The following is a 27,685-nucleotide window of genomic DNA, read 5'->3' as shown; positions in this document are numbered from 1 at the left end:
TAGCCCCTGGTGCCTAGCTTGTTTTGAACACCCCACTGGGCCCTTATCTGCATCGTCAGGTGCCTGATACCTTTAAAAACCCAGCCCTACATCATTTTGGAAAAGATGCTTTTGAAAAACTTACCCAAAATCTAATAGGCTTTAAAAATGAGTTTAATATAGTCTGGGCCCACAAGCACTAAAATACCTTAATCAGAAGAGTATGGGGCTTTGGTATCACTCCATGGCAGTGTCTGCTTAATTTTACTACTGCCAATAGCCCATTGACTGGAAAGGGTCTGAGCTAGAATTAGGCAGGTGGTAAAGATGAGAGAGTGGGAGTCCTGGGCTGAAACCCAGCTCAGAGATCAGAATCACTTAAGAATTGTGGGTATACTGCCTGCAACTGAGCCTATGACAGGGTAGAGGTGAGGTTATATGGGTGACCTCACTGTGCATTTTCGTATCAGACCATGTTTGCATTGCTTTTACATTTAACCTCCACTCTGAATCTGATGTGTATTTGATGCAAAATAAAAGGACTGTGAAAATAAAAGGATTGTGAAAAACTAAATTCTACTTTATTATTCCAAAGGACGAACAAAGAGAGACTCCGTTCCTCATCCCCATTACTGCATCCAAATCCCGCATGCACCAGCAACATTTACAAACTGGTAGAAAAGTGCAGAGAATCCAGGAGAGATATGGGACCCAGTCACAGAGCAAACACTCCAAGAGCAGGGAATCCAAGCAGATGAGATTAGTGGGATGCAGGGTGAGGTGAGTAAGGCAGAGAGTCTTTGTCATCCCCACACAGGACACTCTGGTAGATGGGGAGGGGTGACCAGCTGGGCTGTCAGGCTCCTTAGCCCCCTCTGGCTCAAGGATGGGAGTCAGTCTGGCTCCAAGGTTGGTGGCCTGCTGTCTTCTCCAGCTTCCTTTTTGTCTCTGCCCAGTCCCATCCTCTCAGCAATCGGGAGATGCTGTCACCTCCCCCCTTTGTTCCTTTTGCGGCATCATTTGTAGCATTTTAGATTTCAGGAATGGCTTCACCCAACACTCATAGGGCAATTCCTGTGTCTCTCTCGCATTGATGAAGCAAGTTCACGGTTCTCAGCCTCCACTGTCTGGCTCTCAAGAGGAAAGTCTGTAGTTTCCCAGCTCTGTTCCCCTCACCGTCCATCCTCTGCCCCTTCGCACTGCATCTCACATCTCTGGAGGGATCAGGCAGTAACTCCATGCCCCGTTCAGTCTCAGCCTCTCTGAGTGCGAGTCTAGCACTCACCCTCAGCGTTCGTGCTGAGAGAGAGAGTGATAATGTTCATTGTTCAAACACACAAACATCTCATGACAACGGGTAAAGAAAGGTTAAAATAAATAAAAAGGACTCTTCTGGGAAACAACCATTTCTCTCGTAAAATCCTCAAAAAAGCTATGCTAGATCCTGTCAAACTAAACTAATATCAAAGTAGGTGATCAAATGTCCTTCAGGACGAGAGAAAAATCAACACTACGAGATGGGCTACAAAACACTTTCAGGTTCATAAAGTGAAATCCCACAGAATTGTAATTCCCCAAGGAAGGAAAACAAATATATCCATTTTCTTCTGAACTGGCTAAACCTGCTGCACTCAGCACCTCCTCATTATTTGGTTTTGTCATTTACAAAAGTTTTAGCAGCCTCATAATGTAAGAAAGAAAAAAAGAAACCAAAGTCAAAATCTGCCCATCTCCAAATATTCCGGACTTGGCTGGAAAAAGCTCAGACGCCACTTTACCAATAGATAGAAACAGGGATTTAAGCTCAGAAAGCTCAAACAGAGCTTTGGGGTTCATCTGAATTCCCCCTCCAGGTCTGGGACACTTTCATCTCTAGTCCTCACGACTCTGAGTCAGGATCAAAGAAATAAAGTGATTCCTAAGCATGGAGAGCAAAGAACATTGTGGTAAGTGCCACGCTGGGAGGTGTGGGGTAGAATGAGGAGAGGATAAACTCTCCAGGGCTCGGACAGAGGCTGCTGTGTCAGGAGGAGTGTGGCAATGAACTCTGTGTGTGGGGGGGATCCTTTCAATTCACCCCATCACTCTCAAATAACACAGAACCTAAACACCACATTTTCCTATCCCTGCTCCAGAATTTAGAATCTAATTCTGGCCTCTAAGGGAGTCAATGTACAAAAAGTAATTTTTTTTTTTTGCATAACCTGGAGCAATGTGAGACTATGTGGGAATGAGACAATCTCTCCCCAAAGGGGGAACTCAGGGACTCTAACAATCACTCTGCTAATGCTGGGGGGAAAGAGAACATAGAAGATGTTTGGGGTCAGTCTAAACTAGGACCAAGGAAGGGGTGTTCAGGGGGAGATTTGCTAGCTAATCTCCACAGCCTTTCCCAACACAGATGGACCCTCGGAGGCTGAGGAGGAGGAGGCAGAGGTGGGATCCCACAAAAGTCCTTGTGGAAATCAGCCCCTCTCAGTGGAGCATTCTGAATAAAGAGGGTGCGTGATAAGCAGCAGCACCTCTCTTCCCTGGACTCTCCTCTCTTATCCCACGATCCCCAACACTTGATTTCCCCAGCACCGAGTACCCTATGCTCCCCACATCCACCAGAACCAACCATTCAGTCACCCACTGTCTTCCCCAAAACCCATCTCTCCTGGTCCCTTCACATTTGATCTCCCAGAACCCAGCACCTTAGGGTATGTAGGGGGGGGAAGAGTTCCAGCACTCAGGACACTCACCCTGCAGGGATTAGCTCAAGGTAAGTGGGGGAGCCCAGCCCACAGGCTACTGGAAAATGGGGGGTGGGGACAGGTGTCCAGAGTGAACGTGGAGCCTTGCCCAAATATCCATTTCCTAGTCTCTATGGAAGGGGCATCCTGACTGGGAAGGGAAAGGAGAGAAAAGAGAACTTCATCCAGGCACAGGGAGCTTCTGGAGGAATTTCTCTCTCCCATGCCTCAGCAGGTTACCAGGAGGCAGGAAAGCCCATCAGCAGGGAGGAGGGGATGATCAGCTCAGGGTTAGCTGCTGCTGGAACCTGCCCCCCAGACATGGGCAGCTGGATACCTAGGAGCCAAATGCCAATGATGTGTGTGGGAATTAGGAAATGGAGTTTTTACTAAGACTAGCCCTAGTTAGGCACTGAGAGAATTTCTCTCCTGTGTGGAGGAGTCTCTGATGTTCAGTGTGGTGTTAGCTCCAACTGAACCTTTTTCCATACTAAGGACATCTGAGCGGGGTCCTCCCTGTTTGGATTTGCTGATGCTTGATGCTATGTGAGCACCAAAAGAAGGTACCCCCACATTGAAGCTCTTTCTTCTGTGAATTATCTCATGGGGAATAATGTGTGAGCTTAGACTGAATCTTTCCCTGCAATTATTGAAGATTTTCCCACAATTCAAGTATTTATGGGCTCTCTCTCTTGTGTGGATCATCTAATGTGAAGCAAGGTTTGATATTCAAATGAAACTTTTTCCAGAGTTGAGGCACTTATAGATTTTGTCCCTTGTGAATTCTCTGATGTTTAGGAAGATTTGGCCTGAGATTGAAGCCATTCCCACCATTCAAGTATTTATGGGGATTCTCTCTTATGTGGATTGTCAGATGTCTAATAAGGTGTGAGTTCTGACTGAAGCTTTTTCTACAGCGGAGGCATTTTCACAATTTTCCCTTGTGTGGATTCTCCCATGTCTAATAAGGATTGAGCGCCGACTGAAGCTTTTCCCACAGTCCAAACATTTATAGGGTCTCTCTCCCGTGTGGATCCTCTGATGTACAATAAGGGCTGATGATCCACTGTAACTTTTCCCACAGTCCAAGCATTTATAGGGTCTCTCTCCCATGTGCAGTCTCCAATGGGTAGTAAGATTTGAGCTCCGATTGAAGCTTTTCCCACAGTCCAAGCATTTATAGGGTTTCTCCCCTGTGTGGATTCTCCCATGTCTAATAAGGATTGAGCGCCGACTGAAGCTTTTCCCACAGTCCAAACATTTATAGGGTCTCTCTCCAGTGTGCAGTCTCCGATGGGTAGTAAGATTTGAGCTCCGATTGAAACTTTTCCCACAGTCCAAGCATTTATAGGGTCTCTCTCCCGTGTGCAGTCTCCGATGGGTAGTAAGATTTGAGCTCCGATTGAAGCTTTTCCCACAGTCCAAGCATTTATAGGGTCTCTCTCCCGTGTGCAGTCTCCGATGGGTAGTAAGATTTGAGCTCCGATTGAAGCTTTTCCCACAGTCCAAGCATTTATAGGGTCTCTCTCCAGCGTGGGTTCTCTGATGTACAATAAGGGTTGATGATTCATTGAAACTTTTCCCACACTGAAGGCATTTATAGGGTCTCTCCCCCGTGTGGGTTCTCTGATGTGTAATAAGGGCTGATGTTACAATGAAACTTTTCCCACACTGGAGGCATTTATATGGCCTCTCTCCTGTGTGGATTCTCCTGTGGTTAATAAGTCCTGAGCGCTGACTGAAGCTTTTCCCACAGTCCAAGCATTTAAAGGGTTTATCTTTCATGTGGATTCTCTGATGTGTAATAAGGGCCGAGGGTACACTGAAACTTTTCCCACACTCAAGGCACGTATATCGTCCCTCTCCTGTGTGGATTGTCCCATGGCTATTAAGGGCTGAGCGCCGACTGAAACTTTTCCCACAGTCCAAGCATTTAAAGGGTTTCTCTCCTGTGTGGGTTCGCTGATGTACAGTAAGGGCTGATGGTGCATTGAAACTTTTCCCACACTGAAGGCATTTGTATGGCCTCTCTCCTGTGTGGATTCTCTTGTGACAAATAAGGCCTGAGCGCTGACTGAAGCTTTTCCCACAGTCCAAGCATGTATATGGTTTCTTTTCCTTCTGATTTGTCTGCTGGGCTGCAGATTCCTTGGGATCCTTGCCTCCTCTCCCACATTCAATGGATTCCTCCATTTTCTTCCATGGGCATTTTCCCCGATTCCTTTCTGATCTGTGCCAATTACTCCAGGCTTTTCTCTGTTCCAAGGACTGGAAGAACTTCCCTCCAGCTTTTCTCAGAAAGGTCCCCTGGAGTGCCATTTGCTCAAGTCCTTCCTGCTGTGGATCCCCCTCCTCGTTCTCACTCATTGTTTCATCACCTGCTAGGGAAGAGAGAGTGTCTGAGCAGGAGTCATTGCCTGGGCTAGCACAAAGAAGGAAAACACAACACAAAAACTGTTGGAGAGCCTATGAAATTGGATTCTGCTTCAACATCCCATCCAAACACTCACAGGGAAGTGAAGTCAGGGGAGAAAACTCCTGACAGCTAACATGGTGAGTGGGAAGCCATGAGCGATATCTGCCATGATGATATGACACCTGCTGAGCACAGCCTGACCTGGGTGGGACGAGGAGAACTGAGGGGGCTCACACAACATTTTGGGGATTATCAGCTTAAGAACATAATAAGAACATAAGAACGGCCATACCGGGTCAGACCAAAGGTCCATCTAGCCCAGTACCTGTCTACCGACAGTGGCCAATGGCAGGTGCCCCAGAGGGAGTGAACCTAACAGGCAATGATCAAGTGATCTCTCTCCTACCATCCATCTCCATCCTCTGACAAACAGAGGCCAGCGACACCATTCTTAGCCATCCTGGCTAATAGCCATTTATGGACTTAGCCACCATGAATTTATCCAGTTCCCTTTTAAACATTGTTATAGTCCTAGCCTTCACAACCTCCTGAGGTAAGGAGTTCCACAAGTTGACTGTGCGCTGCGTGAAGAAGAACTTCCCTTTATTTGTTTTAAACCTGCTGCCTATTAATTTCATTTGGTGACCCCTAGTTCTTGTATTATGGGAATAAGTAAATAACTTTTCCTTATCCACTTTCTCAACATCACTCATGATTTTATATACCTCTATCATATCCCCCTTAGTCTTCTCTTTTCCAAGCTGAAGAGTCCTAGCCTCTTTAATCTTTCCTCGTATGGGACTCTCTCCAAACCCCTAATCATTTTAGTTGCCCTTCTCTGAACCTTTTCTAGTGCTAGAATATCTTTTTTGAGGTGAGGGGACCACATCTGTACACAGTATTCGAGATGTGGGAGTACCATGGATTTCTATAAGGGCAGTAATATATTCTCAGTCTTATTTTCTATCCCCTTTTTAATGATTCCTAACATCCTGTTTGCTTTTTTGACCGCCTCTGCACACTGCGTGGACATCTTCAGAGAACTATCCACGTTGACTCCAAGATCTTTTTCCTGACTCGTTGTAGCTAAATTAGCCCCCCATCATATTGCATGTATAGTTGGGGTTATTTTTTCCAATGTGCATTACTTTACATTTATCCACATTAAATTTCATTTGCCATTTTGTTGCCCAGTCACTTAGTTTTGTGAGATCTTTTTGAAATTCTTCACAATCTGCTTTGGTCTTAACTATCTTGAGTAGTTTAGTATCATCTGCAAACTTTGCCACCTCACTGTTTACCCCTTTCTCCAGATCATTTATGAATAAATTGAATAGGATTGGTCCTAGGACTGACCCTTGGGGAACACCACTAGTTACCCCTCTCCATTCTGAGAATTTACCATTAATTCCTACCCTTTGTTCCCTGTCTTTTAACCAGTTCTCAGTCCATGAAAGGACCTTCCCTTTTATCCCATGACAGCTTAAGTTACGTAAGAGCCTTTGGTGAGGGACCTTGTCAAAGGCTTTCTGGAAATCTAAGTACATTATGTCCACCGGATCCCCCTTGTCCACATGTTTGTTGACCCCTTCAAAGAACTCTAATAGATTAGTAAGACACGATTTCCCTTTACAGAAACCATGTTGACTATTACTCAACAGTTTATGTTTTTCTATGTGTGTGACAATTTTATTCTTAACTATTGTTTCGACTAATTTGCCCGGTACCGACGTTAGACTTACCAGTCTGTAATTGCCGGGATCACCTCTAGAGTCCTTTTTAAATATTGGCGTTACATTAGCTAACTTCCAGTCATTGGGTACCGAAGCCCATTTAAAGGACAGGTTACAAACCTTGGTTAATAGTTCCGCAACTTCACATTTGAGTTCTTTCAGAACTCTTGGGTGAATGCCATCTGGTCCCGGTGACTTGTTGATGTTGAGTTTATCAATTAATTCCAAAACCTCCTCTAGTGACACTTCAATCTGTGACAGTTCCTCAGATTTGTCACCTACAAAAGCCAGCTCAGGTTTGGGAATCTCCCTAACATCCTCAGCCGTGAAGACTGAAGCAAAGAATCCATTTAGTTTCTCCGCAATGACTTTATCATCTTTAAGCGCTCCTTTTGTATTTTCATCGTCAAGGGGCCCCACTGGTTGTTTAGCAGGCTTCCTGCTTCTGATGTACTTAAAAAACATTTTGTTATTACCTTTGGAGTTTTTGGCTAGCCGTTCTTCAAACTCCTCTTTGGCTTTTCTTATTACACTCTTGCACTTAAGTTGGCAGTGTTTGTGCTCCTTTCTATTTGCCTCACTGGGATTTGACTTCCACTTTTTAAAGGAAGTCTTTTTATCTCTCACTGCTTCTTTTACATGGTTGTTAAGCCACGGTGGCTCTTTTTTAGTTCTTTTACTGTGTTTCTTAATTTGGGGTATACATTGAAGTTGGGCCTCTATTATGGTGTCTTTAAAAAGCTCCCATGCAACTTGCAGGAATTTCACTTTAGTCACTGTACCTTTTAACTTCTGTTTAACTAACCCCCTCATTTTTGTATAGTTCCCCCTTTTGAAATTAAATGCCACAGTGTTGGGCTGTTGAGGTGTTCTTCCCACCACAGGGATGTTGAATGCTATTGTATTATGGTCACTATTTCCAAGCGGTCCTGCTATAGTTACCTCTTGGACCTGCTCCTGCGCCTCATCAGCATACCTCTCTGCCTCTCTTAGCTCCTCCAGTTCCGCCACTCTGGCCTCCAAAGTCCGTACATGGTCTCTGAGGGCCAGGAGCTCCTTGCACTGACTGCACACATATGCCACCCACCCACAGGGCAGGTAATCATACATGCAACACTCAGCGCAATAAACTGGATAGGCCCCACTCTGCTGCTGGGCTTCTGCCTCCATTGTCTCCTAGTTAATGGAAGGGTGGTTTACAGAAAGAGGTTTTGAAATGTGGTTTGGTTTATAGGTTTTAAGAGGACTACAGGGGAAGGGTTAGGACCGACAAGGGACTCCCACTCCCTTCCCAAACTCCCTTGCGAAACTCCGTGTTAGCAGCCCCTGTTCGCAAAGCTCCGTGGTCACTTGTGCGCGGCTTTATAAAGCCCTGGCCTGAGTGAATACCCCGTCCACTGATTAAGGCTCAGCCAATTACCAGAGGCTTCGAGCTTTCAAACCTTCCTTTGAAGCTCACGGCCTCCAACTGCACACAGCACACGGTCCTTCAACCAACCAACCAACCAAACAGACTGACAAACACAAGCTCAGCACACAGCAAGTAACCCCCAAACACAAACAAACACACACTACAGACAGTCACTTACCCCACAGATGCTGTATTTGCTCCTCCTTCACCTGGAGAACTCCCTTGCGAAACTCCCTGTTAGCAGCCCCTGTAGCTTTTTCCTTCATGTGCCATATAGTTTGTGTGTCAATATCACTGACTTCTCACCTGGGTGGGTTCCTCTTGGGATCTTCCTTTCCTCAGAGACCTGGAGATCCGGGACCCACGGCTCTTCCCCTGCTTCCAGCTGGGCAATCAGGTCAGGTTTAGGAATGGGGAGTCCTGCTCGGGGGCGAAATCAGGCACGATGTGAGTGCACTGAGGATCAGTGGAGTATTTGTCACAAAGGACACACATTGAGTTTAAACTGAGCCCATGATTTTCGGGGGGTTTGTGGGGTCTGAACAGATGGGAACATGGTCACTGAGCCCCCTTGGGAGAGACCGATATCTTGGGGAGGGGGAATTGTCACACCCTCACTAGGAGTGTTCAGGATCTGTGTGCTCTGGGGCACTTGCTGAGGCACACACAGCTCTAGTGTAAACCCCCAGAGCCCTCCCCACAGATGGATCTGTGATGGGACCCCCACCGGGTGTAGCCTGGGACCGTGGGACCGCTGTGCCCCCCTGAACTCTCTCCAGCCTGGGCTGTCTCTCACAATGCCTTGCTAGTGACCAGCAGGAACCCTTCCACGTGCTGTTGTCACTCAGCAAAACCACATGTGGAGCCCCCACACGCAGCTAGATTGCATGAATGCTCCCAGAGCCACTCATGAATCACAGAGAGAAAGGCACCAGAGCCAAATCACCCCAGCTCCCAGCACTGTACCTTGGGAATATACCATCTAAATTTATTAATTTGTTTGCCACTTCATCAATGGCAAGTGGATATACACCAGCTTTTGATACCTGAGCAATGTACCATTAACTTCAGGAAAACTCACTGGTAAAGTTAAACAGTTAAACAAGTTTATTGACTATAAAAGATAGATTTTAAGTGGTATTAAGCGATAGGCAAAAAGTCAGCGTTAGTTACCAAAAGAAATAAAATATAACTGCTCAAGATAGTTAAGACCAAAGCAGATTGTGAAGAACTTCAAAAAGATCTCACAAAACTAAGTGACTGGGCAACAAAATGGCAAATGAAATTTAATGTGGATAAATGTAAAGTAATGCACATTGGAAAAAATAACCCCAACTATACATACAACATGATGGGGGCTAATTTAGCTACAACGAGTCAGGAAAAAGATCTTGGAGTTATCGTGGATAGTTCTCTGAAGATGTCCACGCAGTGTGCAGAGGTGGTCAAAAAAGCAAACAGGATGTTAGGAATCATTAAAAAGGGGATAGAGAATAAGACTGAGAATATATTATTGCCCTTATATAAATCCATGGTACGCCCACATCTCGAATACTGTGTACAGATGTGGTCTCCTCACCTCAAAAAAGATATTCTAGCACTAGAAAAGGTTCAGAAAAGAGCAACTAAAATGATTAGGGGTTTAGAGAGGGTCCCATATGAGGAAAGATTAAAGAGGCTAGGACTCTTCAGTTTGGAAAAGAGAAGACTAAGGGGGGACATGATAGAGATATATAAAATCATGAGTGATGTTGAGAAAGTGGATAAGGAAAAGTTACTTATTCCCATAATACAAGAACTAGGGGTCACCAAATGAAATTAATAGGCAGCAGGTTTAAAACAAATAAAAGGAAGTTCTTCTTCACGCAGCGCACAGTCAACTTGTGGAACTCCTTACCTGAGGAGGTTGTGAAGGCTAGGACTATAACAATGTTTAAAAGGGGACTGGACAAATTCATGGTGGCTAAGTCCATAAATGGCTATTAGCCAGGATGGGTAAGAATGGTGTCCCTAGCCTCTGTTCGTCAGAGGATGGAGATGGATGGCAGGAGAGAGATCACTTGATCATTGCCTGTTAGGTTCACTCCCTCAGGGGCACCTGGCATTGGCCACTGTCGGTAGACAGATACTGGGCTAGATGGACCTTTGGTCTGACCCGGTACGGCCTTTCTTATGTTCTTAAGCATGCAGGCTAAACTTTCGACCCTATAAGACTGGGCAACATCTAGATTAAGCCGTTCTTCTCACCCCAGTGGATATTGCAGTCCACAGTATACAGATTTCACCTTTGAAATCTGGGCCAGTCCCCTCAGTTGGAGTCTCAAGTCTTCAGCATCCTTGTTGCTTGCAGTGTAGGTGGGTGAAGGAGAAAGGCCCAGCATGTGGCCACTGTGTTCTGTTTTATACCCTCAGACCCATGTGATTGGGGAGCGCAAGTCCAGGCATGTCTGGGGGCCTTGCTGAGTCTCCAGGGCCAGGCTGAACAATTCCCCTGATGTGGCCTCATGCAGGTGAGTCATTGAATTGTAACTCTCTTGCTGGACAATGGCTGGTGATTTCTGCTCAATAGCTCCCACCCGGGTGTTGGTTACCTCCCTTTTCATTATCTCTGTTGAGCCAGTATCTGGGCAATTCCCGAACCCACAGCATATTTTAGTGACAACCATATAACACAATCTCTTTAACTTCATATGCACTAAAGATACACATATTTAGATAGAACAGTGACCTTAAGGTAATCATAACCTTTTCCCTAATACCTCACATGGCATGCTTTCTATGCAATATCACAATTATATACAGTTGAGGAATATGGGGGCTATAGAGAGCTCTCCCGAGATAAAGAGTGTCCCAGGAGCCAGTCCCAGGAAGGGAAGTGCACAGAGATCCTGTGTGTGAGTAAAAATGAATGCACAAAGGATAATACACTGCTTCTGCCCCCGGGAAAGCTGGAGGGATGCAGATGAACTAGCATGTCCATTACGTTAATGACTCCCCTATCCCGTTGGAGGGGGTATGGGGGCAAATGGCTCTCTCAAACTGGAGCTGTGGACAATGAGACCCATTTCCCTCTAATCTAACTGACCAGGGAAGAACCTGACCAGATGCAGAAATGCAGGTCCCATGAGGGAACAGGAATACTTACCCAGTGAGGTCACAGTCTCATAATTTTCCTGCATGACATCCCTGTAGAGGGCTCTCTGACCGGGGTCCAGCAGAGCCCCCTGCCTCTCGGTGAAATACACAGCCACCTCCTCAAAGGTCACTGGCATCTGAAAAAACAGGTGCCCCCCACTCAGTACCTGCTGCCCCAGCCACAATCCCACTGTTTATGGGGAAAGTAGCACCAAAATATAACAGCTCTGGGAGGCCTGGAGGAGCAGAATTCTAGCCCCACCCCACTCAAGAGTGACCATGAGTTTCCAAGAAACACACAGAAGGTGAGAGCTCGTTGACCCTCCCAGCAGAGGATGAAGGGCAGGGTCTCTTCATTGACCACACACCTACTAGGCACAGGCTGATGTGGAAAGCAGAGCTCCGTGCAGGGGACAGGGACAGAAATTCCAGCACCTTCCCTTTATATTTCACCACAGTCTCTGCCTAGTGGGTTCAGGCTCCAGCACTCTGGTCTGTTTTCCCAGCCTTGTCCAGGGGGGCTGTCTCCTGTTTCAGAAATGGGCGAATATTCACCCCACCCCCAATGGGCCTGTTCATAAATCAGGCCCTAGGCTGAGCATGTCCCAGCAGGATTATCACACCTTGTCCTCATCCCTGCCTCACCCTGTGTATTTCCTGCCCCTCCCCCTCTACAACAATCCTTCCCAGCAGCTCCCCTACCTGAGCTGGATCCACCACAGTCATTTCCCTGACCCGTTCCCTAGGAAGATGGGATGATCTGGAGCAAAACGTAGTTGTCATTCTGCAGCCTGTCAGGGTAAGAAGGGCAATTGGGGAGGTTTCTGAATTCGTGTTAGTCCATTTCACACCCTGATTCCTCCCAGGCTCTTTCCTTGCAGACAGAGGCTCTGGACTCTGCCATCCTTGGAAAACCCTCAGTTACATTATTACAACACAGACCTGACCCCTCCCACTGGGACTAAACCCATGAGACACTTTTAAACCCTCCCAGGAACACAGTCTCTGAGTCAAACCCTAGAAAAGAGCAGAATCAAAGGAGTCACTTTGGGGGTGTCACGGAGTGTGGGGGAGTCAGGGCCCTGCACCACCACACTTCCTGCGATTTACATGACTCTCAGCCAGCTAGTAAAACAGACCCCCCGAGTCAGGTCCATCTGGGGGGGGAGGAGGGGGCAGGGAGTTTAGACCCCAGCCCGGGGGCTCCCTCCTTTTCCCCAGTCAACTCCCAACTGAAACCCCCTCCAGCCGTCTCACTCAGCCGCCCCCCGGCTCCTCCTCCAGCCTTTGTCCAGTTTCCCAGGCAAAGGTGTCACCTGGCCCCAACCCCCCTCCTGGGCTCAGGTTACGTGCTCAGGTATTGTCCCAGGTCAATCCGCCCCACACCCTACTCCGTCACACCTCTCCCCGCTTCGAGACTGAACTGAGCAGGGTCACTCTAACCAGTGACCTGGGGAAGTTCAGGCCCCCCTCTCTGGGACAACGCATCAGCTATCATATTGGCACTTCCCTTCACATGGACCACCTCCATATTGTAATCCTGCAGGAGCAGGCTCCACATAAGGAGCTTGGCATTGGCTCCTTTCATCTGGTGTAGCCAGGTCAGGGGGGAGTGTTCGGTGTACACAGTGAAGTGTTGCCCAAAGAAATATGGCTCTAGTTTCTTAAGGGCCCACACCATGGCCAGGCATTCCTTCTCGATGGCTGCGTAGTTTTGCTCCTGGGGTAATAACTTCTTGTTCAAGTACACAATGGGGTCTCTCTCCCCATTCTAATCATCCTGCATTAACACCGCACCCAGCTCCATATCTGAGGTGTCAGTGAACACCATAAAGTGCTTGGCAAAGTCTGGGTTTGCCAGAACTGGGCTGCTGATCAGAGCTTCCTTCAGCGTGCAGAGAGCCCTCTGGCACTGCTTGGTCCAGACCACCTTGTCTGGATTCCCCTTCTTGATTTAGTTGGGGATTAGTCCTGCTTTGAGCAGGGGGTTAGACTAGATGACCTCCTGAGGTCCCTTTCAACCCCAAGATTCTATGATTCTTACACAGTTCTGTGATGGCGGAGGCTATGGAGCTAAAGTGGGGTACAAATCTTCGATAGTACCCCGCCATCCCAATAAAGGCTTGGATCTGCTTTTTGGTTTGGGGAACAGTCTCTGATCACCTCCACCTTGGCTGGTTCCGGCTTTAGGCAGCCGCTCCCAACCCGGTGGCCCAGGTAGGATACTTCAGCCATCCCCATCTTGCACTTCTCAACTTTTATGGTCAGCCCAGCCTCCTAGAGTTGGTCCAGCACCTGTTTAACCTGGGACACATGGTCCTCCCAGGTATGGCTAAAGACACAGATGTCATCGCTATACGCCACGGCAAAACTCTCCCTGCCCCGCAGTAGCTGATCCACCAGGCACTGGAAGGTGGCTGGCGCCCCCTTGAGGCCGAAAGGCAGGGTCAGGAACTCACAGAGTCCCAGAGGGGTAATAAAGGCTGATTTCAGCCTGGTATCTGTATTCAGCAGCACATGCCATTAGCCCTTTGTAAGATTCATAGTGGTAAGGTAACGAGCTCCTCCCAATTTGTCTAGGTGCTCATCAGGCCGGGGCATGGGGTAGGCATCAGATACAGTGATGGCATTGAGCTTCCGATGGTCCACACAGAACCGTATCAACCCATCCTTTTTGGGGACCAGCACCACAGGTGAGGCCCAAGGGCTGGAAGATGGCTGGATCACCCCCAAAGCCAGCATGTCACTGATCTCTCTTTCCAGGTCCTGAGCAGTTTTCTCTGTGACTTGAAAGGGGGAGCATCTTATAGCAGGATGCAATCCTGTCTCCACCTAGTGGACAGTCAGATTAGTGAGTCCAGGCTGGTTGGAAAACAGCTGTCAGTACAGATGCAGCACCTCTCTGATCTCCGCTTGTTGGGCCGGGGTTAACCAATCAGAGAGGGGAATTGTTTCTGGGGGGAGCCAGCTCCTGCCTCAGGAAATAGATCTACTAAAGGGTCATCTCCCTGCTCCTCCCAACGTCCACACATGGCGAACGCCACATTCCCCCGTCATAATATGGCTTCATCATATTCACATGGTACACCCAGCGGTGATGCACCCGGTTAGACAGCTCCACCACATAGTTTACCTCATTTAGTTGCTTGACAACCTTGAAAGGGCCTTCCCAGGTGGCTTGTACTTTGTTTTTTCTCACAGGGATGAGCACCATCACCTGGTCTCTGGTGGTGTAGGCGCAGGCCCGTGCCATGCGGTCATATCAGACCTTCTGCTTCTTCTGGGCTCTGGCCAGATTCTCCTTGGCCAGGCCCATGAGCTCCGCAAGTCTCTCTCTTGCGGAAGGTCAAGACATACTCCACCACTGATTCTCCATCGGGAGTGGCCTTCCCCTTCCATTCGTCTCTCATCAGGTCCAGGGGTCCCCTTACCCTCCTTCAATATAACAGTTCAAAAGGCGAAAATCCGGTAGACTCCTGGGGTACCTCCCTGTACACGAACAGCAGGTGAGGTAAGTAGTTGTCCCAGTCCTGTGGGTGCTGGTTCATAAAGGTTTTCAGCATCATTTTTTAGCGTTCCATTGAACCTCTCCACCAGCCCATTGGACTGGGGGTGATATGCTGAGGCCCAGCTGTGCCGGACCCCACACTTCTCCCACAAGCACCGGAGCAGGGATGACATGAAGTTGGATCCTTGGTCTGTTAAGACTTCCTTGGGGAACCCCACTCTGCTGAAAATGGTCAGCAGTGCATCTGCCATGGTGTCTGCTTCAATGGAAGGGCACTGCCTCAGGGTAGCAGGTAGTGAAATCTACCACCACGAGAATGTATTTCTTTCCTGACTGAGTCGTCTTGCTGAGAAGCCCCACTATGTCCATAGCCACCTTCTGGAAAGGCTCCTCTCTGATGGACAAAAGGTCTTAAAGCCACTTTCCCCTTGTCTTGGGCCTTCTTCCCCACTCTCACAGGATCGACAATACTGTTGGACAGTAGTAAAGACTCCAGGCCAGTAAATGTTCTGTAGCAGCCTCTGCCTGGTGTGCCGGATTCCCTGGTGCCCCAAGAGGGGTGTCATGGGCCAAGTACAGTAGCTTGCGGTAATACTTAAGGGGGACCACCAGCTACCTGCGGATTCCCCATGATTCCACTTCCCCGGGGGGAGCCCATTCTCAGTACAGGAATCCCTTCTCCCACAGGAACCTCTCCTGGCAGCCTCTCCCCATGGTCTGTGTCACACTGAGGTTGGCCAGGTCCCTTAGCTTCCGCAAGGAGGGATCTTTCTGCAACTCACCCTGGAACCCGGCGGCTGGGGAAGGGATAGGGACCTGCTCCTTCTCGCCAGCTGGGTCTGAAGCTGCCGCCCCCCGGAGCTTTGTCCCTGGGCACTCCTCCAGGATAGGGTCCTGCGCTTCCGGTGAAGTACCCTCTCCAAGGTCAGGGTGTAGTACCCCTTGCCAACTCTGGCTACGGGTCACAACCAGGGTGTTCTGGAGGTTGCTTGGCCAATCCTCTAGGTCCCTCCACCCCATCAACACCTCAGTGAGCAAATGGTGGTGCACCCCCACTTCCTTGGGGCCCTTCTTGGCCCCCCATTTCAGATGTACCCTCACCATGGGCACTTTTAATGGGGTCCTGCCCACCCCTGTCAGGGTCAGGTAGGTGTTGGGAACCACCCGATCTGGAGACACCACCTCGGGCTGGGCCAGTGTCACCTCAACGCCCGTGTCCCAGTAACCATTGACCTTCCTCCCATCCACCACTAGGGGAACAAGGCACTTGCTCCACAGGACAGCCCCGCGCCCACCCTGTAAACTGAGAACCTTGAGTCCGGAGCATCCAGATCCCAAGGGAGCTGGTCTGGGAAACTCCTCCCTCCTGAGCAGTTGGTAAGCTGACAGCCCCCCTTGCCTGGGAAGCCTGCCCCTCCTCCAGCTGTGTCTCTACCCAGTTCGGTGTGGGTTCGGTCTGTTCAGTCTGTCCTGGAGCTTGGGGCACTGGGTCCATATGTGGCCTCTCTGGCCACAGTAATAGCAGCTCATGACCCATTGGTCCCTTCGAGCCGGTCGGTTGGTCCTGACGCCAGATGTTCCCCTTGGGGAGGGGGGTGGGTTCTCATACTTCCCCTTTGGGAGGTCCCATGGTGACTCTCTCTCTGCATCATGGCGGTCCTGTTCCTTTGGGACTCCTCCCTGCCACCCCCTGACCGGCTGTTCACAAACTCATCGGCCAGCTGTCCTGCGTGTTGCGGGTCTTCTGGCTTTTTGATCACCAACCACAGCCTCAGGTCGGATGGATACTCTTCATACAGTTGCTCCAGTACAATCAGGTTAAGTACGTCCTCCTTACCTGGGCCCCATCTGCCCACTTGTGGGCATATCCCTGCATTCGGAGGGCCAATTCTAGATATGTCATCTCAGGGGGTTTCCAGTATGTCTCGGGAGTCAACCCAAACTCGTGTAGCAGGGCCTTTTTGAACAGTTCATAGTCCCCTGCCTCCACCCCTTCCATTTGGCTGTACATCCCCATGGCTTTGAGGTCCTGTAAGGGGGTGAGAAACCAGAGCCTGTCTGCCAGGTCAACCTGGTGCAGCTTGCAGGCCTTCTCGAAGGTAATCAGGAAGTCATCTATGTCCTCCCCTTCCTTACGTTGGGACAGGATGCGCTTATCAAAGCTCCATGCAGTCCTGGGTCCCCCCTCACTCACCGCAGCTGGGGGCTCGCTGATAGTCAGCCTTGCCAACTCCAGCTCATACTGCCTGTGCTTCTCCTTCTCTTCCAGCTCATGCTGTCTCTGCTTCTCTTTCTCCACCAGTTCTTGCTGCCTCAATTTCAGCTCTTTCAATTTTATCTCCCTCTCCCATTCCAGCCATCTCAGCTCCAGGGAGGGGGAGCTCTGACGGGAGGATCCCCTGCTGGCAGCAAGGGACACAGTGCCCTCAGTATTCGCTGGGCTCCTCCCAGCCCCTCCCCTAGCTATAGGTAGGAGGGGTCCTGGGGTGTCCTCGCCAGCCATCTGACCACTCCCACTGGTGCCCGCCTTGCATCTGCCGGACTGCTTCCCTCAGAGACAGGGACCGGCTCCTCCAAGCGATCTTCCTCCTCCAGCTGGGCAATCAGCTGTTCTTTGGTGAGCTTCCCAATGCGCAGCCCCATCTGCTTGCACAGCTCGACCAAGTCCCTCTTAAGGAGATGGTTATACATCTTTCCGCTGGCCACTCATAGGCCTGGGTGCTCTCAGTTCCCCACAGTTTCCAGGAGGAACCTCTAGTGTGCCAGCCCTTCTCCAGATCACCACCTCTCTCCCAGGGTCAAGCCGCAGACTCCTCCACCCCAAACCTGCTCACTGCAGTCCCCAGGGGGACCCCGTTACTGCAACAGTCCTTCTCGCTGGCCGAACACTCCCAGGGGCTAAGCGTAGCTCCTCCGCTCCCCGAAACCACTCCTCTCTGAATCTTCAGCACACCTGGTCCTCATCATTCCCGCTTTGTTTTACTGCTCCCCAGTCACTTTCTGCAGAAAGTGCCGTCCACTGGGTGCAGTACATCCCACCGCTACCACCAGTTGTCATGGAGTGTGGGGGAGTTAGGGCCCTGCACCACCACACTTCCTGCAATTCACCGTGACTCTCAGCCAGCTAGTAAAACAGAAGGTTTATCAGACGACAGGAACACAGTCCAAATCAGAGTTGTAGGTGCAGACAACAGGACCCCCTCAGTCAGGTCCATCTGGGGGGCAGGGAGCTTAGACCCCAGCCTGGGGAATCCCTCCGTTTCCCCAGTCAACTCCCAACTGAAACCCCCTCCAGCAGTCTCATCCAACCTCCCCCCGGCTTCTCCTCCAGCCTTTGTCCAGTTTCCCAGGCAAAGGTGTCACCTGGCCCCAACCCCCCTCCTGGGCTCAGCTTACATGCTCAGGTATTGTCCCTCAAGTGAAGTCACACCCTGATATACCATCACCAATGCAGACAGTCCCAGTAAAACTCCCACACAACATTCCCAGGTCAATGCACCTCACTCCCTACTCCATCACAGGGGGATCCCCCCTGACATTGTCCCCAGGCCAGTATTACATACTGGAACCGGAACCAAAAGTGAACCATAATTTTGTTTTACTGATTGAACCTGAACTGAACAAAAAAAGGAGGTGTGGGTGGGTGGGGACTATTACCAGTTAAAATAGATACTCAGCATTTTTTAAGCTCAATATATTTAAAAAAACCTACAGTGATCTTATTTTCATTTTAAGAGCAGAAAAGAAACTAGACAATGGGCTGGTGATGGCTCCCAGAACGGCCAGCCACAGGATAGTGAGAAGAGAAGGGGGGGATCCAACAAGCGCAGTTAGTGAGAGGGGAAGTTTGGGAGCTACTGGCACAACATAGAAGGCAGAAGGGGGCCCCAGAGGTAGAGGAACCATCTCTGAGATGCCCACCCTGGGGAGGGAAGATGTGGGATGCTCCCTGGGCCCTGAAGTTCATAATAACTCTTCAAGCCCAAGGACAAAGGTAATAGCTCCCCAACCTTCTCCCCTTAGACAGGCCTCCTCCCACCTTCCCCAGCCCCTGGGGCTGCTTCTACCTCCAGTTGCTCCACTTGAGGCAGGGTTCATGCTCCAAACTCCCTTCCCCACTGAAGCTGCCCACATGGCCCACTCCCAAGGACACTGTCTGATACCCACCTCCAATCCCCCACCCCAGATAGGTATGTTTCTCTCATATGTATATCTTGATCCTAGGTATCAACCCTCATTTCAGCAGAGAACAAAGTCAAGGCAAAATTTCATTACACCATAACGGGGGAGGAGGAAGGGGGGGAGGGACAGATAGCTCAGTGGTTTGAGCATTGGCCTGCTAAACCCAGGGTTGTGAGTTCAGTCCTTGAGGGGGCCATTTAGGGATCTTGGGCAAAAATCTGTCAGGGGATTGGCCCTGCTTTAAGCAGGGGGTTGGACTAGATGACCTCCTGAGGTCCCTTCCAACCCTGATATTCTATGATTCTAAGATGGAAATGTTTGAGTCAGAAATAAAGATGTCATAGAATGACTGTCCAACACATCTGAAATTGAAAGATGAATTGGAACATCTTCTGAAAGCATTTGAAATCTCTAAAAAGGAAGCAATATCTGGACAAAGAAAAGCCTAAAAAAGGAATGTGCCTATTTCTGATTCATTCACAGATGGGCCACATCTCCATAAGAAAGAAAACATACCAGACTACTGGGAACATCTAAAAAATGTCATGCCCAAGCTGAAACAACTAGCAAAAATTGTACTGGCAGTTCCACTAACACAAGTAAGCGTTGAAAGAAAATGTCCAGGCCACAGATGTATCCTTTCACTGCAGAGGTCCAATATGGCCAAGCAAAGACTTATGTTGCTCAAACAAATTGTGCATGAAATTTTTTTTTGTTCATTTCACAACACAAAAGCACTAGGAAAACTCAAGTAATGGCAAAGTTAAAAAACAAACAGCCAATAATCAAATATTTTACATTTTAAGTTGCAGCTCTCTTTTTTGAATTTACCTCCACTAAGATTGAAATAGGATTTAAACTGGTATCTGAACTTTTATTTTCATTTCTTTGGGTGACTACAACCAGAAATGAAACTGAACAGATTGAATGGAACTGAACCCAAACCTGAACCAACCAAAATAAATACCAGTTGGACTCGCTGACTGCTATTGCTAGCAGTTACTCGGGTTTAACACAGAATCCTGCACAGAAATCAGAGCAGGGCCCTCTTTAGTGCTGTCAACTGCAAACATTTAACACGCAGGAGTCAGACCCACAAATAATGAGACTGTCTTAAAAAACAAAAAGACTAAATTGGGAGCAGGATGTGGGGAGGGGGTGGAGGAAAGGATATTTGCCCTGTACATTCTGAGCCCTTAGTGGGAAGTCCCCTGCCCTCCCACCGCCAATGCTTGTTTGACCATTTCGGGGGGGGGGGGGGGGAATTCCCCACTGTCTGCTGGGTGCGGTAGCCCCCTGCCCCTCTCCTCCCCCATGGGCTGGGGGAGCTGCCATTGTATCTCTCACCATCCCTCTCTCTTCTCCTACCTTCTGGTTCTCTCTCCTCCCCCCCAGTCTCGCTTGCTCTCATATTCTCCCTTCAGGCTCCCCACAGCCCCCCCTCCCCACACACATCCTTTTCTTCTCTTTCTCCCCCCCCTCCCAGTTTCCCTCTGTTCCAGCTCTGTTCTCCTGAGCCCCACAATTCACCCCCTGATTCCTGGGTATTCCCTCAGCCTCATCCCCATGGCTGCCCACTCGCACATCTCTGTTCACCATCACCTGCAAACAATGGGCAGGAATCGCAGCCAGCTCCGCTGGGAGCAGGGTGGCACCGGGGGCACCGCTCCCTGGGGGTGGGGGATGGGCAGGTCTCTCTTACCTTCCCTCCAAGCGGTGCCCGCCCTGGGAGCAGGGGCTGGGGGCGGGAAGGGGGGTCCTGGCCAGGCTGGGGGCTCTGCCCTGCGAGAGGCTCCTGGGAGCAGCGGGACTGTCAGCGCTGGAGATTCCCCGTTCCGGGGTCCCAGCAGCAGCCGCCGGGGCTCGGGGATCTTGCAAGGAGCGCGGGCTCCCCACAGCGCCCCACAGTCACTGCAGGGCGAGCGAGTCACTTCCTGGTGCCGCTCCCCAGTCCCTACGTTGGGTGCACTGAGCAGGCTCACCCGGAACTGCGCATGCCCAGTAGCCTTCGCTGTTGCCACTGCCCGCTCTCTGCCCTCACTTCTCCTTATGATTTGCTGCCTCCTCTTTGGAGGGGTTTAAAAGGCTCAAGGGGGGCAAATCGCAGCGGGGGGAAGGGAGCTGGGGGGGGGGGTCAAGGTCCTGTAGGTAGCGGCAGGAGAGGGGCTGAAGGGGGGAAATCAGGGGTGGGAGACTGGGTTAAGCCCAGGGGGGAGACGCTGTCAGATCCTGTGTGGGGACAAAACCCCCATTTAGGGAGGGGGAGGGGGGAACAGTGACCCCGTGGGATGAGCCACCTGCTGTGCTCGCAAATCTAGGCATGTAGGGGGTGCCAGGGGCGGCTCTATGTATTTTGCCACCCCAAGCTGGGCAGGCAGGTGGCTTTTGGCGGCGCACCTGCGGGAGGTCCACCCAGGGCCGGCTCCAGGCACCAGCTTATCAAGCAGGTGCTTGGGGTGGCAACTCGGGAGTGGGGCGGCACTTTCAGGGATTCGTCAGCAATTTGGCGGAGGGTCCCTCACTCCCGCTTGGAGCGAAGGACCTCCCGCTGAATTGCCACAGATCACGATCGCAACTTTTTTTTTTTTTTTGGCTGCTTGGGACCTGGAGCCTGGAGCCATCCCTCGGTCCACCAGTCCTGCACCTTTGGCGTACTGCCACCGAATTACCGCTCCAGGCACCTGCTTCTCGCGCTGGTGCCTGGAGCAGCCCCTGGGGGGGTACAGAGGCTTTTTTTGTTCTCCTCACAGGAGGCTGCATGTCAGCGCAGGAGCAGAGGGCGGGTTCCTGGGGCTGGGTTCTTAAAGGCACAGGCAGCCCAATTCCTAGACTGTCAAAGCTTAGACACTGCAGCTCCTCTCAGGGTTTGGCTACACTTGCAGCTGTACAGCACTGGGAGTTAAACCTGTCTTCGTACAGCTGTGTGGGGACAGCGCTGCAGTGTGGCCACATTTGCAGCATTTGCAGCGGTGTTGGGAGTGGTGCATTATGGGCAGCTATCCCACAGACCACCTCTTCCTATTCTGGTGCCATGGGTTGTGGGAAGGAGGCGGGTCATTCTGGTTCCTGTCCCAACGCCCCGTGATGCATCGCTTCACATCCCAGCAATCCCTGTGTTTCCATCCACATTTGGCGCCATCTTTCCACGGTTTCTGTGCAGCGCAATTCTGTGTTCCATTTCGGTCTGCAGGAAATGGAGCCCTAACTGCTGAGGAGTATGCTGACGAGTCTCGCCAGCGCATCACGTTTGGCAGTTGAGCTATTCCTTAAGATCCAAAGTGAGTGAGGAGTCCGACGATGATAGCGAGTCGTGTAATGCGTATGACACGAAATTGCTTGTGGCATTCACAGACATGCTCAGCACCATGGAACACCGCTTTTGGGCTCGGGAAACAAGCACTGAGTGGTGGGATCATGGAAGTCTGGGATGATGAGCAGTGGCTTCAGAACTTTTGGATGAGAAAAGCCACTTTCATGGGACTGTGAGGAGCTCGACCCCACCCTGCGGCGCAAGGACACGAGATTGAGAGCTGCCCTGCCGATGGAAAAGCGGGTGGCTATTGCAATCTGGAAGCTGGCAACTCCAGACAGCTACCGAATGGTCACGAACCAGTTTGGAGTGGGAAAGTTGACCGTTGGAATCGTGTTGATTCAAGTTTGCAGGGCCATTAATCGCATCCTGCTAAGAAGAACCATGACTCTGGGGAACGTGTAGGATATTGTGGATGGCTTTGCACAAATGGGTTTCCCTAACTGTGGAGGGGCGATAGATGGGACGCATATTCCTATTCTGGCACCATCCCACCTAGCATCCAAGTACGTTATTCAGAAGGGGTATTTCTCTATGGTTCTCTGGGTGCTTGTGGATCACCGTGGGTGTTTCATTGACATTAATGCGGGCTGGCCCGGAAAGGTGCATGATGCACGCATCTTTCGGAACACTGGCCTCTTCAGGAAGCTGCAGGCCGGGACTTTTTTCCCAAAGCGGAAGATCACAGTAGGGGACATCAAAATGCCCATTGTGATCCTTGGAGACCCCGCTTACCCGTTAATGCCGTGGCTCATGAAACTGTACACAGGGAGCCTTGACAGCAGCAATGGTTCAGCTACAGGCTGAGCTGGTGCCGAATGACTGTGGAGTGTGCTTTTGGCCGTTTAAAGGGCCACTGGCGATCGCTGTATGGGAAGCTGGACTTGAGGGAAAGCAGCATCCCCGCGGTTATATCCGCGTGCTGTACCCTCCATAATATTTGTGAAGGGAAGGGTGAAAGATTCAGTCAGGCATGGACCTCCGAGGTTCAACGCCTGGAGGCTGAATTTGCACAGCCAGAGAGCAGGGCTACTAGAGAGGCCCAGCACAGGGCTGCAAGGATTAGGGATGCCTTGAGGGAGGAATTTGAGGCTGAAAACCAACAGTAATGTTTGGTGCCCTGCACGGGAGTGAAGTGCAGTGGTTACAATGTTAGTAAGAATCTGTGTTTGCTAAGCTGATTTGCAGTGCCTGTTTCTTTCCTGGGCTAAGGTATCTTTAACTTTATGCAATAATAAAGACTGTTTTCAAAGCCAAAAATTCATTTATTGAAAAGAAAATTACTTTATTGAAAGAAACACAACTTTTTTGGAATCTGAAAGGGCCAGGGGGTGGGGGGTGGAACTGTACAATCACAGATTTGCATATGTCCTGTCTGGAGTGCTGTGCAATGACTGCTGCACTTCAGGATGGCTATACTGCATGGTGATGGAGGTTGAGTGTAGAGGATAAGGGTCGTAGTTCTCAGGGCTGGTTGGTGAACATACAGGTGCTGGAGGCAGCTGGTGGTGGTAAAAACCCAGATGTTGAAGAAGGAAGTTTGGAGCTGACATGGGGGCACAAGGGAAAGAGCTTTGGGACAAGGGGTGCGGGGGGGGGGGTGGTAGTGCTCCGCCTGCATGGCTACGAGCACCTGGATAGAGTCCGCTTGCCGCTCCAGGATGCTTATCAGCCACTCCGTGCTTTGCTTCCTGTGCGCTGTGTTTTCCTTGCGGATCCTGCTTTCCTTCTCCCTCCACTCCTGCGCTTTTTGATTCTCTGTGAGAGATTGGTGCATCACTTCTTGCAGCATGTTGTCTTTGCTTTTTCGCGGCCTCTTCCTGAGGTTTTGTAGTCTCTCAGCTGGTGATAACACAGACAGCCGAGATCTCAAGGTTGCATCTGTAAAGGCAAAATGCAACACTTAACAGAGGCATCATTGTTTATACCAGACAGAGTAATTCCCCCGCACTTAATGAGGGCACATATGGTCTTCACAAAAGCATAATTTTCCCATCTCAAAGAGAGTGCACATAACCCACGGGAGCCCCGAAACGGTGAGTAAGGGGGACTGATTGTTTCAGGGCTGTACTGTCCTCTGGATTTCTGTGCATTGGGGAGAGCCAACAGCTGCAGGGGGCACCTACACTGAACACTCTCCCAACATTTTCCACAGGAGTTTATCCTGGAAGATACCTCGCTGCTGTGGGTCACCTAGGAAGCACGGGAGGCTCTTCTACTGCAATGCGGATTCCGCCCTGGCCCCTATGCAGCTTGCCTGTGTGCAGCAATGGTCCCCCCACCCCTCGCGGCACAGTGGTGCAGACACGTTAGTCTGACTGGGACAAAGACCACAGTGGCTCTCCCAATAAACCTGCGCAAGCGCATTGCCCATGCTCTGGATGAGACTTTTGAAGAGATTACTGAGGCCAATTACCGTAACATGATAGACCAGATCAATGCGCTATTCCACATCTAGGCATGCATGCATCCCTAACCCTCCTCTCCTGAAAAATTTCCATCAGGAAAATAAAAGCCACTTACCGGGAACCTGCTCCTCTGTTTGTCCTCCACCAAGTCCCGGCTGCTACGATTGGCTACCTTCCTCCTGGCTTGAGAAGAGCTCCTGGCGGCATGCCTCTAGGGACTCCAGGGTGTCTCCCCCCACCCCAGTACCCTCACTCTCGCTTTCCTCCTCCTCCTCCTCCCCCCGCTTTGAAGTGTCCATGGTTGTCCTCGGAGTGGAGGTGGGGTCACCCCCAAGTATCGCATCCAGCTCTTTGTAGAAATGGCAGGCCGTGGGGGCAGCACCGGAGCAGCAGTTTCCCTCGTGGGCTTTGCAGTAGGCACTCCACAGCTCCTTCACTTTAACCCTGCACTGCAGCGCGTCCCGGTCATGGCCCCATTCCATCATGGCCCTTGATATCTGCCCATAGGTATCGTAATATCCAGCTATGGCTGGAGCGCAGCTGGGACTGCACAGCTTCCTCCCTCCAAACACTGATGAGGTCCAGCAACTCGCCATTGCTCCATACTGGGGCTTGTTTGGCACGTGGAGGCATGGTCACCTGGAAAGATTCACTGATTGCACTCCACACCTGGCTGAGCAAACAGGAAGGGGATTTTTCAAATTCCTGGGGAATTTAAAGGGTGGGTCTGACGGTTGGTCATCTGAGGCCAGGGCAGTAGAGTTTGAACTGATGAGCAGAGTGGTTAGAACAGGTATTCTGGGATACTGCCGAACACTTCCGGAGGCCAGTAACAGCACTTTTGGTGGTCACACTGGCGGGGCAATGCTGCATCAGCAGTGCTATAGTCTTTATTCCTCTTGTCGAGGTGGAGTACAACCAGAGCTGTAGCCAGGGAGATACAGCGCAGTATGTGCCTTGCCATTGTGGACAGTGAGTGAGTTGCAGCGTTGTAAAGCCACCACCAGCGCTGCAACTCTCAAGTGTAGCCAAGCCCTCAGTCTTAAACAACTGTTGTACAAACACTCCATCCCTCAAACTATGCATCTCACATTTTGAATATGTAAGAGTCTTCTATCAGTTTCTATATCTATGTGAAATCACTGCAGCTTCTTTCTCTTATATAATGTGCTGAGTTGTGAACTCCATCCCAGAGCCCACATGTCTGAACCCCATCCTGTACCTCAATTCCCTGCCCCAGGTCAGAGCCTGTAGCCTTCACTCAAACTCCCCATAGCCTGCAACCCTTCTGCCCCCCAACTCCATCCCAGAGCCTGCACCCCAAAAAGGGCCGGATTAACCTTTTGTGGGCCCAGTGCTAAACATATTTCTGGGCCCCCATGGGGGAAATGGAGACATGGGGCAGGGGGGCACAGTCCTCAGAGTGAGGGGCTGGCTGGGGGCAATGGGAGATGAGTCATGGCATGGCAGGGACAGCCCCACTTCACCCAGCCCAGGACAAGAGCACTGTTTACAAACCGGGAGCTGCCAGATGCACACTGCCCAGCCTGGCCCTGTGCTGCCATCGTGCTTCTTCCCCTTGGGGGTGAGCCCATGCTGCACCATGCTAGGCCCCTGCCCAGCACCCCTCTGACTCCCTACGCCCAGTGCCACATCACCCAGAGACTCCCACAAACCTCAAACCCCCATGCCCAGTACCCTCTGTGATAGACCCAGGCCAGGTGGGTACAGCAGAATAGCAGAAGGCAGATATACTGGCCACTGGATTAACAGTTTTCTGTTCTCTGACTGACTAGAGCAGGGGCTGCTCCAGGCTAATGAGAACACCTGACTCTAATTAAGCTGTAAAGAGTCAGGTGAGGCCATTCAGTTAATGTGACCACCTGACTCTAATTAAGGCCCTGCTGATACTATACAAAGGGCTCACTCCAGTCAGGCAGGGGACTCAGGGAGCCAGAGGAGAGGAAGTGCAGCTGAAGGGCTCGTTACTGAAGACACCCTAAAACCATAATTAAAGGAACCCTAAGGTAAGGATGAAAAAGGGAGAATCAGGAGAGCTGTGGGGAAGTGGCCCAGGGAAATGTAGCAACTTTGGCAGTGAAAGGTTGGCTGCCAACAACTGCTACCATTAGGGTCCCTGGGCTGGAACCCGGAGTAGAGGGCGGGCCCGGGTTCCCCCCAACCCACCACTACAGGAACATCTCCTGGAAGGGGAAGTCAGGTCCCTGTCAGGACAGGAGGCTGAACAGAGACTGTGGGAGTTCTCTCACCAACCTCCTTGCAGGCCTATGATGAAAAGGGCTCAGTAGACTGTAACCCTGGCCCTAGAGAGAGAAGGGCTACGTGGAGGGTCACAGTGAGCCACTGAGGCTAGCATAAACCGCCTAGAAGCACAGGACCCACAGGAGCAAGGTCAGAGCTCTGCCACAACTGGTGTTAAAAGTGGGATCGTGATTGTTCACAGCGTGGCGGAACAAAGAGGTGTTTACTAAAAAAAAAAACCAAAAAAACAACCAACACCCCCTCCCAAGAAAACAAAAACAAAAAACAAAACAAAAAAAGTGCACTGGGGTTTTTGGTTGTGGGTTTTTGTTGTTGATGATGTTTGTACCACCATGGAGGAGGTGGTGAGAGCACTGGTGCAAGCCACAGCATCCCAGCAGGAGGCAACCCGGGCTCAGGCGATGGCACAACAGGAGTTCGTGAGGTTACAGCAGGAAACCAACCAATTATTAATGAGCCAGGCGACCCAAGATCGAGCCCTCCTGTGCGAGGTTGTGGACCAGCTGAAGATCCTCACCACCCAGGCCCAGGGGTCCAATGGGACGTGAACCCTGAGGGCCACCGGTTGTCTGCCAAAGATGACGG

General features: G+C 50.5%; 2 protein-coding genes across 4 annotated transcripts in view; both read right to left on the bottom strand.

Moving 5' to 3' along the window:
* Nucleotides 1-21,070, bottom strand: part of DHRS7C (dehydrogenase/reductase 7C) — a 445,910-nt gene extending 424,840 nt beyond the window's left edge. The window contains exon 1 of the mRNA XM_039501164.1: nucleotides 20,802-21,070. The gene's annotated coding sequence lies outside the window, so the exon portion shown is untranslated. The remainder of the gene's footprint in view (nucleotides 1-20,801) is intronic.
* LOC120383239 (zinc finger protein 2 homolog) lies at nucleotides 238-12,489 on the bottom strand. 3 transcript variants are annotated; one of them, XM_039501099.1, is made up of 3 exons: nucleotides 12,112-12,489; nucleotides 8,453-8,694; nucleotides 238-5,092 (listed from the first exon to the last, which is right to left on the bottom strand). In XM_039501099.1, the coding sequence occupies exons 2-3, from the start codon at nucleotides 8,538-8,540 to the stop codon at nucleotides 3,585-3,587; spliced, it is 1,596 nt and encodes a 531-aa protein (XP_039357033.1). In that variant the 5' UTR covers nucleotides 8,541-8,694; nucleotides 12,112-12,489; the 3' UTR covers nucleotides 238-3,584. The 3 variants fall into 3 exon arrangements, with proteins under 3 accessions (XP_039357033.1, XP_039357030.1, XP_039357032.1); XM_039501096.1 differs by lacking the exon at nucleotides 12,112-12,489 and adding an exon at nucleotides 11,420-11,474 and having other exon boundaries at nucleotides 8,581-8,694; XM_039501098.1 differs by lacking the exon at nucleotides 12,112-12,489 and adding an exon at nucleotides 11,420-11,454.
* Nucleotides 21,071-27,685: the final 6,615 nt, after the last annotated feature.

The sequence above is a fragment of the Mauremys reevesii genome, linkage group 15, assembly GCF_016161935.1.
Source record: "Mauremys reevesii isolate NIE-2019 linkage group 15, ASM1616193v1, whole genome shotgun sequence".
Lineage (NCBI taxonomy): Eukaryota > Metazoa > Chordata > Testudines > Geoemydidae > Mauremys > Mauremys reevesii.
The sequence above is the reverse complement of the archived record's forward strand: the minus strand, read 5'-3'. Positions and strand labels throughout refer to the sequence as shown.

Excerpts from the sequence above, each read along its gene's own strand:
- LOC120383239 (XM_039501096.1), bottom strand. The coding sequence starts at position 11,453 with ATGCAGGAAAATTATGAGACTGTGACCTCACTGG. Across the intron at positions 8,695-11,419 it reads TGAGACTGTGACCTCACTGG|GACTCCCCATTCCTAAACCT; the intron begins GTAAGTATTCCT and ends GCCCCCGAGCAG. Across the intron at positions 5,093-8,580 it reads CCCAAGAGGAACCCACCCAG|GTGATGAAACAATGAGTGAG; the intron begins GTGAGAAGTCAG and ends CTTCCCTAGCAG.